This window comes from Amphiura filiformis, chromosome 5 (genome assembly GCF_039555335.1).
Source record: "Amphiura filiformis chromosome 5, Afil_fr2py, whole genome shotgun sequence".
Classification (NCBI taxonomy): Eukaryota; Metazoa; Echinodermata; class Ophiuroidea; order Amphilepidida; family Amphiuridae; genus Amphiura; species Amphiura filiformis.
Window position 1 is genome coordinate 3,456,706 of NC_092632.1, and position 14,632 is coordinate 3,471,337.

Genomic DNA, 14,632 nt, shown 5'->3' on the forward strand with positions numbered 1-14,632 from the left:
CCGAACCACATGGAAATATCAAAAAGCTACAACGAAGCATATAAAAAGATAAAGCATAGTATAAAATGACAGGAATGACATAAAAAAGAAGGGAAAAAATGAAAAATAAGAAATGAAAATAAAAAATCAAACATTGACACTATTGATTGATAAATTTTTACATATTTATTTACTTAGGCTTATTTATTTATTTATTTATTTAGGTATTTAGGCCTTTGATTTATTTTTTATTTATTTATTAATTATTTACTCATTTTTATTCACTTATTATTTGTCATTTACTTATTATTTACTGTGTAATTTTTTCTTTACCTGCATGCTTAGAAATTTTTCCTATTTTACATGATGACGTATGATAATCAAGGATATCGATGCAGTGTTTATCAGCAGTAAATCTTTTGATCTCAAGACCAAATGGTCAAAATTGCATCAAGTAAAACTTTGGATTCACATTCATTGTTTAGTTAAAAAAATACTAGCCCCTTTAATGGTGATTAAATAAAGATCAATGAAAAAAGACGTTACTGATAATGTATGTTCAGAAAATTGATAAAATAGTAGTGTACTCTATCTAGTAAAGGCTAGCAGTGCGGCCTTAATAATACTTGCAATATAGTACTATCTCTCATAGATCTGTTTAAAAAAATAACCTTCGTTTGCCTTGCCTGAGAAGAAAGGTCATTCCGATAGCATGAAAAAGTGAAGGTGATAAAATCCCTGGATCATCAATTAGTAACAGGTACTTATTCATTTGTCATTTTAATTAATTGCAGCCACAAAAACATAGCACTTGATTAATTTTACCGTAGCACTACCACCAGTACAGGTGCAATGATCCTTTGACGTTTTAGATAGCACCCCCGGTTTTAGCACCTCCCAAAATTCAAGAGGCCTCTTTTGCGCGAGGCACTTGAACCTACAACACAACGTTTTATAAATTGGGCTCTGCAGCCTACCGCCGCCGACGCATTTTAAATCGATTGAGCACATGAACCTGATAGAGCCAAACACAGTTCCGCACGTAAGTGTGTACTGTACATGCGCTAAAGGACTTACTACACACTGTGTATTTGGTGGTTGCGTAGGTTTGCAAATAAAATGTGTAAATACAAGATATTTACATGATATATTCTAAAGCAGAATGTAGCTGCTGTTTCCAACATGCATTAATATACCAGACACCTGGCTTTATATTAATCTCTGTTTGAGAGACAGCAAGATGGAATGGCTGAAAATTATGCACGAATATAGGCTACAACGTCGACAACAACACCAGTTTTGCCGGGAAAGATACTTTATACCTGATACACATGCCATTTTAGGCAGGTGATTTTCACCGGTAGTATGGGCCAAGGAATGTGTGTTTCTAGTCGGCTTCCACCGGGGGAAGACGAATCATCGCCTGAGGATTATAAGCCACCATTAGGGTTATCATCAACTAAACAACATCATGGTAGTAGTAAACATGGTAAACAACAACATTCACGTCATGGATCCTCTTCAAAGAAGAAAGTAAAGGTGAGATATATCGTGGGGGCATATTTGGGTGTTTATTGTTTCAACTTTCAATTCAACAGGTTAATCAACTCACCGTGAACACCCCACCCGGTACCCCCACATATTCAAAACTGACACCCCCTCCCCCAAACACGCACACCCCCACATGGCCACATCCCTCACACAACCGGTGAATGTTACATTATAGGGATTTACCCCGGGTTACAAAATGTTTTTGGGTATTTGCCATAATTTATATATAGCCGTAGGTCTCTAATAAATTTTATATGATGGGGTTTTTATGGGGGTGAAATTCCAATTTATGCGGGTTGAGAATATTAAACTCGAGATAGGCCCTACGTTATGAAATCAAAATTCTATGATATTTGATTGAAATGGGGCTTCAGTTGATGAAGTCTTTGACTTTCAATTACTAATAAAAGGGGTTGACCCCCAGAAACCACCATGGCTAGACTGATAACAATAATCAATATGGTTTATAATCTGGGCCTTCTGGGGGAGTTCAATTAAAATAGTTATGGAGCTTATCTTTTTAAGACAATTCAAGACAAATATTACACTGACACAAAGATTACATTTAGTTCAACAGTGACATAATTTTAACATAATAAATTGAATTTATAAAGTGCATACTACCAAAGTTTGCGAGCTGTGCAGCAGACAAAAAGCACAAATTTTATACATGCAAAAGGTGTTTCCTTTAAATGAATGCGACTAATTTGCTTTTTACTGCAATACGTAAAACATTAATTTTGAATTGTCATGCTCATTGCTCATCTACATGCATTGTTTGTATGATGAGATAGACACACCTGTTCCTATACGATAGATAGTATTATATCAAACTACACATGCATGGGCTATATCTTTTTCGGATAGCTTTTCCAATGTAATTATATAGCCTCAGTGCATTAATGCTTCAACTTCTCACACTGTGATTTCGTCTTGACGTGCAGCATTATGATAATAATGAGCTAAATTAATAATATCCCGTAATGGGCAAGAAGCGTTCATTTAAAGGTACGTTGCTATGACGACGCACATTGGTTTTTATCAAATAATCTAGCTAATCCGGGTAAATATAACCATGATACCTCAGGGTTATTACTCAACACCATGTTCACACTTTGCCATATATCACGAACATTGTTAAATACATGTATGAACATTGTTAATTAATGTATAATTCATGATTTCATTGTATTTTGATATCTTTTAGTTACTTAAGTATATAGTTCCAGGCAATTGATCTCTTTAATCTATTTGTATTAATAATGTGTACTTAATCTAATGATTTTTGTGCAATTGAAAGTTGCTTTTAACATTTCAATACATACGTTAGGTACTGTAAGGTACAATAATTTGATGATACACTACTGATAGTGTCTATCTGCAATGAAATTCGTTATCTATATCAAGCCCTGCTTCTGCCCTTGCTTTCTTTTGTATATATGTATTGTAACAAATTAATAAAATAGAGAAATAATAGAGAAATATGTAGAAATGAATAACATTAAATGTTGTCACGAGGTGTATACTTGGAAATTAACATTCTTTCCAATTCCATGATTGACTCATATCAGAATGTGTGAATAAATCGGATACAACTTCTAGTAAATTAATCAAACATACAAATTAACAAACAAGCAACCGATCACCTGAAAACTATACCAACTAATGGAACAGAATAAAGACACAAAGAAGGGTAATTTACACCTATTTAATTATACAACAAAAAGTAATTTAAGCAAATGTAAAAAAGTGAAGAGTCATTTCCTGGAATTCAATATTTAAAGCACCTCGATACTGTATTACGTCTGTCTCTTTCATTTTATAGTTAATGCGATATTCTTTGATGATATGAAATAATCCAGCACAAAATGTCAAATGACCAGTCTTGACGTGTTGTATTTTGACCCCAACCTTGTACATGTATTCTGTACCTTGTATTCAAGTTCCTGGATATTCATCCTTTAGGGGAATTCGGATAAGAGAGCTATTGAGATCCTCTCTTGTTATCATAAACTTGCCTCCGCCCACTTATGTTTTTCGTAAAAACCATTACTAGCTGCAGGACTTTTATACATATAGCCTAATACTTTAAAATATGGCCACCGTCAAAATATCATATCTTAAACTGCCTCCTGATTGCGCTGGGTTAATAATTGTTTCAAAATGAAGCATGCAATATTAACGTTCAACACTGCATTTCATGTTATTAAATTGGTTGTTTAGTATTAGGCAATGCATAGCAGCCAGTGTAGAGGAATAGCTCTGGATGAAAGGAGTGCTTTTATTTAATTATACTGCAGGGAACCGGGAATATGTTAAATGAAATAAAATGTATACAGGAGTAATGCCCCTATGTGTACATACGTGTGCATTTGAAGTACAAGACACGCTTTATGAATAATAGGAGAATAAGATATCTCTATGTTACATTATCAGTTTAGTCAAATCAGAGTGTTAACGGAAGCATGCTACAGAATATTTCACATAGTCCATGCAATAGTGCTTCCTCGTCACCCACGTATTATATTTAAAGAAACACGCGTATTACGTAGAAATTTAAAAGTACATGTACATGACAGCTTTATTTGCCATGTCTGTATACATTTGAAGCATATAATATTACTGAACACACGGGTCTTCCATTGACAAACCAAAGATATGTGATTGCTTCTTACTGTTTATAGTGGTGTGCACTAATACCTGTTTGTTAAATCAAATTAATCCATTGAATTGGTGAAATATTAAACTTGAACTTCAATAAATCACTGACCTGTGCGGATTGTGAAATTAAAAACCTTGCAATTGAATACTGGTGAGCGCATTTGGAAAGAAATTTGGTAGTTGTTTAAAAATACTGTTTGCCAGGATATAGGGCCTAGTAAAATATATAGTTCAATTGAAAGCAAAGGGTTGTCTGCGTCAATAGCTGTGTGTGTGTGTGGGGGGGGGTGGTGGTGTAAAAGCAGTATGTTTTCAGAATTATAAAAAAATAAATTATAATTAACTTTAATCATGGCAATAGAGATTCCACTTGAGTTTTAAAAAATCAAAGAAGTTTTAGGTACAACATATTGAATGTTGAAAGTGAATGTCTAGTTTATTGATAGCAATGTTCCCTTGCCATTCAAACTAATTCTATTATTTAAATACCAAAGCCAGAATATACTTTGCAGGAACAGATGGTTGGCAGTTGCTTGCATATTGTCGGGATTTATAAACACGATAAACGTCAAATGTTGTCATTTTGATTATGTTTCCAACTGGAGTACTTTTTGTACTTGAGTAAAATGAAATCCCAATGATAAATGAAAAGGTCATAGAAATCGAAGTTTCGCAGAGCAGTCCCTTAAACATTGAAATCAAAGTTGAATCATGCAATACCTATTACCCTAGGCCCAAGTGCATTTTAGCACGAATGAAAATAAATTTTCATATTTTTCCATCCAAAACACGTTCGAAATCATTTAAAGTTAGCAACGCAGGTTAGTTCTTTAATAGATATATTGATATTTCACTATTACTGAATTCTTTCCATGCGTGTATATGCATATGGAGTTTTCAATCGTTTGATATTTTCTTTATCTGTTTTTTCCATTGCAGCTAAAACAACTCCCGGTTAAAGTTCGTGTGTTCCTCAAGAGTCCTAATAAAACCTCAGCACAGCTAGGCGATGGTAGAAGTGCTCATCGCACAGCAGCAGACGGACTAGGGGGTGCAACCGGAGATGGAGGTGCTGCTACACGTACACGACCAGCTCGACCAACTGCTGCTGATGTTATACCAGGAGTTGTTCAAAGACTACAACTAAAACACCAGCAATCTTTAGAGAAAGAAGACGAAGAAAAACGCCCCGAGAATGGAAATGTACGTAGTGATCGCAATTCAACGTCTTCAGCACAATCAAGCGATACAATAGAGAATGACGGAACAAGACCTCGAACTCGGTCATTTACCTTAAAAACTGAGAAAAAAAGAGTTGTGAGTACCTCGTCAGAACCTGCTGATGAATCATCACCACCTGAGGCGACTGCATCAGCGGCGCCACTGTCACAATCACAGTCAAAAGCGTTATCCCCTAGAACAAGTAGAACAACAAGAACAGTAACAACGGATCCTAAAGTTGGTCTCAATATCATTAAAGAAACTACAATTTTACAGGATGGTGATGAAGAAGATGCCCCATTAGCACAGTTGGATGAGCTGAAGCAGTTCTATTCATTTGAAGGTATACTTGAAATCAAATATACAAAGATAACAAGAACACGTACTGGTGAAGATGTTAGTCCAGTGGTTCCATACAAATATACAAGAACAACTGTGACATCTCGTAATGCCAGTCCTTCAGTAAGTCCACGTTCTTTGAGTCCAACATTCACTCCTGGAAACCCTCGACCAGTAACACCTACACAGACTTTCGGCACACAAACAATGGCTGATGAACCACCATGTGTTGCCACTCCACGTACTCCTACTAGACTCGCTGTACCTCGCAGTTTGTATTATTCAGAACTGGATTCAGATTCAGATTGCGCGGTGATGGATACGGATGGTGATTCGTCAACTCTCTCCACTCAATCTGATCCTGATGCTTATGATGCTTATGATGCGCAATATGAATATGTTCGCTTAATTTCACCAGAAGATGCTGATGATGAGTCGGATGAAGAGGAGGAGGAGGAGGAGGAGGAGATACAAGAGGAATGGAAAGCATCCTCTCATTCGGTTGCAAATACTTCCTATGATTCAATAGGAATTCCACCCCCTCATGAATACGACTCAGCCAGATCAATGTCTGAATCTTCGTCGTTAACTTCTGTCACTATGCTCCCAAGCCCTGTATCATGGTCGGTGCCATTGAGAGAAGTTGACATTGCCGAGGACTTGTTATCTCCATCAGATACTTTGTACGGTGTAGAAACACCTTGCACAGATACTGATCCAGATATTTTGGAAGATATCCACGAGCGTGTGCATGTGCAAGACCAGAGAGTTGAAAGTGATCATGACTCTGGGGTCGATCATGGAGAGGGTCGCTCTGACGAGAGTGTTGTTGTTGAAGAAAAATTATCTAGAAATTATACTAATGAGCTTCATCATGAGCCGGTGCTAGGTGCAACAGCGGATCCAAGCTATGTTTCAGAGCAAGATCACACATGCACAGATCATGCTGATCAACACCAACCAAGAGACCAACCAAGAGGCGTTTCCAATCTTGCTCATGCTGATGAAGATCATGCTGATCAAGAACGGCCAAGACATGTCCCAAAACCTGTAGCAAACAAACCTAAAGGCAGTAAAACCCCGCTTACCGTTCGCAAACACACTCCACCTTTTACTAGCGATCGTATTCCATTTACCACTGCGGCAAGTAGTTGGCCATTTCGCATTCGCCCTGCTTCCATGATGTTCCAGTTTAACAGACAATATATAGGCCGAAGTGGACAAGGCAATGCACTCATGATGCTATTTGGACCTCTTATTTATAACCCCAATTTTCCATGGCACGAAGCTTTAGTAACTCTGAAAGTACCAAGACATGTCATCAAAGACATGAATGCACATTTAGCAATTTGCTCAACACAGGAGAAGAGAAAAAAGACAGGAATTCGAATACTTGATACAATAGGACGAACAGCCAGTAAGGAATTGGATGATGACGAACCACGAGAAGATGAAGGTACTGACGTAGACGCGGGCAGAAATGTGGAAGCTTTATTGGTTGTAGAAGTACAAGACCCACAGGAAAAACACAAAGGAAAGAAATCATCAAAACCAAAAGATTCTTCGCAAGAATACTGCTTTACAAAAACACCACCGAAAAAAGACGATTCGGAGTGTATAATTGTGTAATACGTAAACGTGTGACGTTATGCACTACGTTTGTGTCTTTCTGATACGGGTAACTTCAGATTGGTGTGCTTTTCATCGCAGCATTCAAGAAAATATGTAGCGTGCCACTATGACATGAGTACTTCTTGATTTTATGCGAAGGCGGACAATCTAGGCTTATATTTGTCATGATGGATATGAGAAACAAGATATTGGGTTGCTGAAACGACAGCCTAAGGCGGGCAGTTGATAGTTCTAAAATCTATTGTGCTATAGGTATGTTGTAAAAGAAACTTCAGACCCTGGACAGACCGTCAATCAAATTTAGCAATTGATATGTATACGGTATAAACTTGGAAGTTATTACTTGGTGAGTCGGCGACAACATTTATATATTTTTTTGCCGTTACAGAAGCCATGGAACCTTTAATTTATACGTTGATCTGTACTGGAATTATATTTTAGTCCTGATCAGAGGATTATGAAGAGATTCTTCAGCGTTCCTAATGAAATATATATAATTCATCATTTCGCAATTTATTTTCGCTCAACCATTTTCCAATATGATGTACATCCAGGTTTACCTTTAATAGGACCGCAAACCACAATAGCCGTGGTGAATCTCGATGGTAACCTCGGCCAGTGTACCCTTATGTACCTGTTACGTTTCCTTGAAGCAGGTTACACTTCGAACATGAATATGTTGATGATATGGTAACGGACACGGGCATTCTGCGACAGAATGGCAGGTACTTCGTATACATGACTATATTATTTAGGATATCGGCTTACTATTTACGTACCGAAAGTGATGAAAACGGAGTGGCTTGTCTACACATAATGGGTAATCATCACCATAGGGAGAATTTGGCTCTATATATTGTAAACACATCATGCACAATTTTATATTTTGTTTATATTACCTTCAAATATCACGAAGTATAAATGCTAATGATTTCTTATCCTATCAGAATTTCAATGTTCGATGGTTTTGAATGTCAACAAATACATTTTCATCAAGGTATATTTGTCATATGTATAACTGCATTTGATGACTCCAAATATTGTATATCCCAGACGCTAATTACCTCATCTTTTGATGGTTTCCTTCAAATGACCAACATACATGTATGAGTGTCAGTAATTCCATTGTATCAAAAGCCATGCGAACTTTTCTACAAAGACTAATTAGGTCTAGCATATCATCACCTTTCCAGTATTTCATAGACAGGGCTTGTAGTATCTATAGAAAAAAAAGAGTCTATTAAATTATATCTGTCATAATACTTTATCAATGAGAGTATAATTTATAATTTACACTGTCTTTCTCACTTGCAAAAACATTTCCTTAACTTAACACAAATCAATCATGTGCCGAAATTTTATACTGTTATATACACCATGACAAAAGTAGTTGGAGATTATGCTACCTCTCACTTTAACTACAAAACGGCGATATACCTCTAACTTAGACAGTAAAGCGTTATCTTATTTGATAGAGCGCCCAACAAACCCGTGCTTCCTGGAATTGTGTACATTACTTGCATTCAATTACTGAGAACTAAGGGATGAAATCCAAACTCGACCGACGGTCGATGCTCCGGTTGAAGCCGGTTTCTAAATTTCTATTGTTCTAAACAATGGAACGCGGTTCAACCGCTGTCAACCGGCGGTCGAGTTTTGATTTCATCCCTAAGCTTTTTTTAGTAATCTTACAAATTCACCTTTTTGCTCTACATCACAATAATAGTATTTAAAAAAAACGTTGTTGTGGTGTGTTCATAACACCTGCATTAGATTATACCTTCAAGAGTACGATACCTTTTTAGATGTGCTGTCGGCAATTGGATTTTTGTTGGGTATATATATAATAGAAAAATTCTATTTGTTGTCTTTATCAAAATATATTCTTACTGTTATATGTAGGCCTTGGTTGATGAATATGATGACAGATATTTTACAGTGTTATATTCAAGGGTCGTGATGTTTATTATGCTAAAAGTAGGGATGTAATGATAACCACCACTGACACGAACATCTTATTATTACGTCATACTCTAGACGCTATATCATATCGTGCTATTGTAAGATAACTTATAGATTGAGGGAAAGCAGTATTTTATATTGACATACATTGTGTAACATCATTAAATGATGTAAATTATTTATATCGATTTTCCAAAACATTCTTTTCCGGTTTGAAAATAAATAAATTAACAAATAAAAGTACAGAGCAACAATATAGGCCTACGGTAAATGAAACGAAAACATTCTACAATCTTGACACTCCCGATGTGAATGTTCAGTATTAAAGTTTCATGATAAAAGTTTGAAATGGATTTGCTCCTTTTGGCTTCACATGAAATCCCTGTGAACCAAGAGACGTCTTTATTCTCACCGTGTAACTTTTTCATCCCTTTTAAACACGACCAGATTTTCAAACAACCCTCGCAAAATGTTTGACTCTTTATAAATGTAGAGCCTGAACATTTTGCATGTTTAGTGAATGTGATTTCGTTATATTTTGAATATCTAATTCCTCAAACATGTTTCTGGCGTTATCGGACTAATCTTAGATTGACTCAACTAATGTACGAGTATGTCTTGTAAGGATGATTTGCGGTAACGCTCAATTGATAACATCTTGCCTTCACCAGCGGAGCTTAATTACATGCAGATAGTACAGAATTGTCTGCGGTGTATTTAGAAGTGTTCATGAACATGATGACAGGTTAACAGAACAGAATACAGATGAGATGTATATATTTTAGGTCTACAGGGTGCAAGATTCACTTCAATTCAATGAGCGATATACATGATATAGGCCTAATTATTATTTTTTTGCTAGATATTGTTCACCAGTTCATGTTTAACTTTCTTTTCATTTCTTGTTCATTCTTCCTTTCTTTTTCGTTCTTTTGTTTTCCTTTCTTTCTGTATTTCTTTCTTTCGGCTTTTTTTTTTTTAAACAGCCTAATTTTAAAAATGTAAATATGAACTAAGAACGTCTTTTCGCAACAAACAATTAAATTGGATTTTGATTGAGTAATATTGACGAGCTATTAAATGTATCTACAATTCTAAAAATATCGTGTTATCTTAACAGATGCATGACAAATTAATTTGTTGTAAAGGTTAAACCGGCCCGGAATGGAATGTCTGTAGCAACTCTAAACATGGTATAGATGGAGTTACCAATAATACAGAAGCTGGACGACCAAGTCAGTTGTTCTAATATCCTTAATAAGCAAGTTTTGAATCAGATTAAGTAAGACTTGGATAACAGCATTAAAAATATATCTGAAATAGAATGACCCTGGTCAAAGTCGACATTTATTGAAAGCAGAAATCGTATCTGCTTACACTGCACATATTCTGCATGCACAAACGAAATCGATGTGCATATCGTGATATGTCTTGTGCGTACTGTGATATTGTTAAGAAAATAATTTGATTCCGATATATTATGATTATAGAGGCTACCATGTTCATGATGTAAGACGGAAAAGGATATTATAGTGTGCAAAAATGGTGGTTTATGGGTGGAACGTGTTATTAAAATAGGTATTTCGATGGATTTCAGATAAACACCTAACCCTATAATTTTACAACATGTATAAATAAAGGGCAATCAATATCTTTGACAGTGTTTCCGATTTTATTAGGTCAGTGCATATATGCATGTATATACTTTTATCATATGTGGTATTTTCTATAGGCATTATATACACTCTCGGTCAAATTTGAATTGTTTTATTCTTTGCCAAAAATATGAAATAAAGTAACAACTGTCTGGAAGGATGTCTGGTCAATGTAAGCCGAAATAATGGGGTGGAAATTAAAGAAACCCCACTTATTATCATGGCGGCTTAACTGTGGTGTTCTATGGGGGGTTTATTGTCTTAATAAAAATTCATTTTTGAACCCTCGATTCATAATTAAATAATTTTAGTCATGTTCTTTGCATATATGACAGCTATATATTTCTATCTTCCATTGATGCATAACTTTATACGCATGTACACATTAGTCTGAATACATCAGTGTTTATCATAACTTTCTCTATATTTAGAAATGTACAGGGTGTAACAATAAAATTTGTACAATTTTGAAAATAGAATGACACAAGTATGCCGCTTATGTTGTGGTTTGATATTTATATATCTATCAAGAGAATTTCTTTAGCCACCAGCTAAGCTTTGCTTCAATAAAATCGACGGTATAAAAGTGAAGATATGGCCAATTATGTAACCTAGTCTTAAAACCGCTTGGGCCACTTTTGTCTAAACTGTTACAAAAGTGACTGAATAGAGTTGGAACCATGGACGATGCTCTTATGATAGGTAGTTTTAAACAATGGGGTATTCGAAGTGGTAGAAATGATTACATAATAGAATATCTCCTTGAGTTTTTGAAAGTCACAACTAATCACTGACATAACAACCTCATTTACAGAAATCGTGGCTGCAGCTCAACAACTTCAACCCTAATTCACGTTGGAAGAGCGTATTTTTATGGTTGTGACATTCGGTAGCACATGGAGTCAAGCAGAAACCATAAGATTGTTTATAGCTCATTTTCCAAACTCAAGTCTTCCATCAAGGCATACAATTACATATAACTATGAGAAGTATGTGGAATTTGTTAACAGAAATGCTGGCAATAGTGGTCGCCCCAGAACAACTAGAAGCCAAGCTGAACTTAATTTCAAAATCCTATTGTTTTGTACTTATGGATGCAAAAACTGTTCTCAGTTTTACCAACGATATCTCAGGGATATGAGAAATTACATTATTTATAAGATAATTTGAAAGAAATTTCATGACTTCATTTATAGATTTTAAAGAAAGATCATATTATCATTAAGTTCATGTTAATTATATGACGAAACACGACTTATAATTCTTTTGTGTCCGTTCTTTGATGTTTAATGCACGATAAGCATATCTACGCGGTACAAACTTGATGTGCGCAAACATGGCAAAAGTGGCCCAACACGTTTTCTGGACGTTTTAATTAATCGGACATAACTTTTGAACCCAAGCTAGTAAAGAAACCAACTAAACGTCTTCTTTTAGCCAAGATATTACTAATTGTATTGCATATAACATTTGTGCCATAACTCTTTTAGTTTTTTCCTGAGAAGTCAAAATGCAATTGTATAAATTTTATTGTTACACCCTGTACTTGAATGTATCAAATATACAATTCTGAAATATGCGTTAGGCCCTACTATTATAATTACTGCCAGTATCTTATATGCTTCTTTCTGACCATTACAATTAAGCAGGATGACGGATTTAATTCAAACGGTGCTGAGTTTAAATGGTTAAAATCACATTTCATGTGTGCTCTTTCATTACATTATATCAGAGATAGTGTTATATTTACGTTTTTATAGGTCAAATGTCATTGGATGCTCGAGAGTTGATACGATAAAAAATAGACAAATGCTGACATCATTATTGATTTAACTCATCTGCCTGTACAGTGTACTGCACTGCAAAAACATTCTCTAAGAGAATATACAGGCCTATACTATTAGTAAAGACGGTCTTTATGTCTTAACAAGTATTCGTTATCTATTTCAATTTTATCTTCTAACGAATTTTTATTGACATACAAAAATTTCAGTTATATTTGAAGTCGAATGTCTGGTAGAAATATATTATTGATTTTACGTCATCAAACATTCGTTAGAAGTTACACAGCACTGGAAATGAAATGGAATTAAAATTAATAACGGATACTTGCTACACCGAATATTCGACGTCGAATAAATAAGATAAAAAGTATGAACTGAGCCTTATGTAGACTTACGTAACACTTGTACTTTGGTCAAATAAATATGGTGTACGTTGTAACAGAAATAGCCACAATGACATGGATAACTTGGTCAATTCGGCTCATTGGTAGTGGTTTATTTCTCCGTACCATTTTCTCGTCTTTTCTGGTTGCGATGTCACCGGAATGTATACTGGCACTTTAAAAAGTGTTCCATGATCAAATGGTAGAATCAAGTAGGCGAGCTATAGGGAATTTTTTCCCTGTATATCAATCCTCACGATATTTTTTTTTTTTTTTTTTTTTTAATTATTATTTTCTTTTAAATGGATTTATTAAAATACCCTGTATATGGGAATACAGTTTGTTTTTTATTTGTTTAACCTATTTTGACTAAGTAAACGGTACATATTTAATTGTCACCCAATGCACTTGTGTAGTGAATTACCTTCATTAATTTAATTCGTATTAATAAAGTAGAACAGTTCATTTTATTTCGTACAGGTTTGTTTGAATAGTACAATTGGTTCTATAGTGTGATGCTATCCCAATGTCATTTCATTTTATGTGGCTCTGTATTATTTTATTTAGGTCGCGTCGTTATTAATGGAAATGGATAACACATGGTGTCAACAGTAGGGGCCTACTGCAGGGTAGTCAACGCAAAAATACCTTAAACTTCAATTTAAAACATCAAAATCTCAAGCATTTGACTCTTAAGCCTTTGAGCACAATGCCAGCAAACGCAAAACGTTTTAGGCCTCGTATCCATAGGCTGTTCCCTTGTGGCGTGTGCCCTTGTTCCGTGTTCACTTTTTCCCATGTGACCTGCCACACAGACAACGAACCTTTGTTTTGCTTAGTGGCCGCTACGGTTCGTTGTCTGTGTGGCAGGTCACATGGGAAAAAGTGATCACGGAACAAGGGCACACGCCACAAGGGAACAGCCTATTGATACGAGGCCTTACAGATAAAAGGGTATGAAACATGTTAATAATATTTAAAAACATTGTTGAAAACTTGCTGCAATATGTTTTCCAAAAGTGTTGACAAAAGATGTTGCAAATGTTTGCCAAAAATATTTTACAACATTTTTATATAAAACAATAATATCTGAAATCCACGGTAACCAACCTCCGGATATTTTGAATTTGTTAGTTCTCAATTTCAGTCAATTTCCAAATTAGCGAAAACCTTTTGTATGCGAGCAATTTGTGACAGAATTCTTGGACGAATAAAATCTCAATCATTGACTACCCTGCAGCTGTTTATCATACTGCGTTAGTTTCATCAATCTGTAATCAAAATGATAATTGACCACTTATTGGATATTCGTCTTGTCCGCGATGTACATAAAGTGTACAAATGAGACGGAACATAAGGAAAAGGAGTTTATCTCTCAAACAATTTGCAAGAAAGTTATGTGCTATGCGATTTTGTTTTTTAATTTTTTTAAAAACTTTTCCGTTGCTTTTGGCCGTTACGCGCC

At 35.3% G+C, this 14,632-nt stretch overlaps 1 protein-coding gene across 1 annotated transcript; it reads left to right on the top strand.

Moving 5' to 3' along the window:
* Positions 1-888: 888 nt before the first annotated feature.
* LOC140152488 (uncharacterized) lies at positions 889-11,433 on the top strand. Its single transcript, XM_072174821.1, has 2 exons — positions 889-1,518; positions 5,131-11,433. Exons 1-2 carry the CDS (start codon positions 1,345-1,347, stop codon positions 7,378-7,380), a joined length of 2,424 nt encoding a protein of 807 aa, XP_072030922.1. The 5' UTR covers positions 889-1,344; the 3' UTR covers positions 7,381-11,433.
* The last annotated feature ends 3,199 nt before the right edge of the window (positions 11,434-14,632 follow it).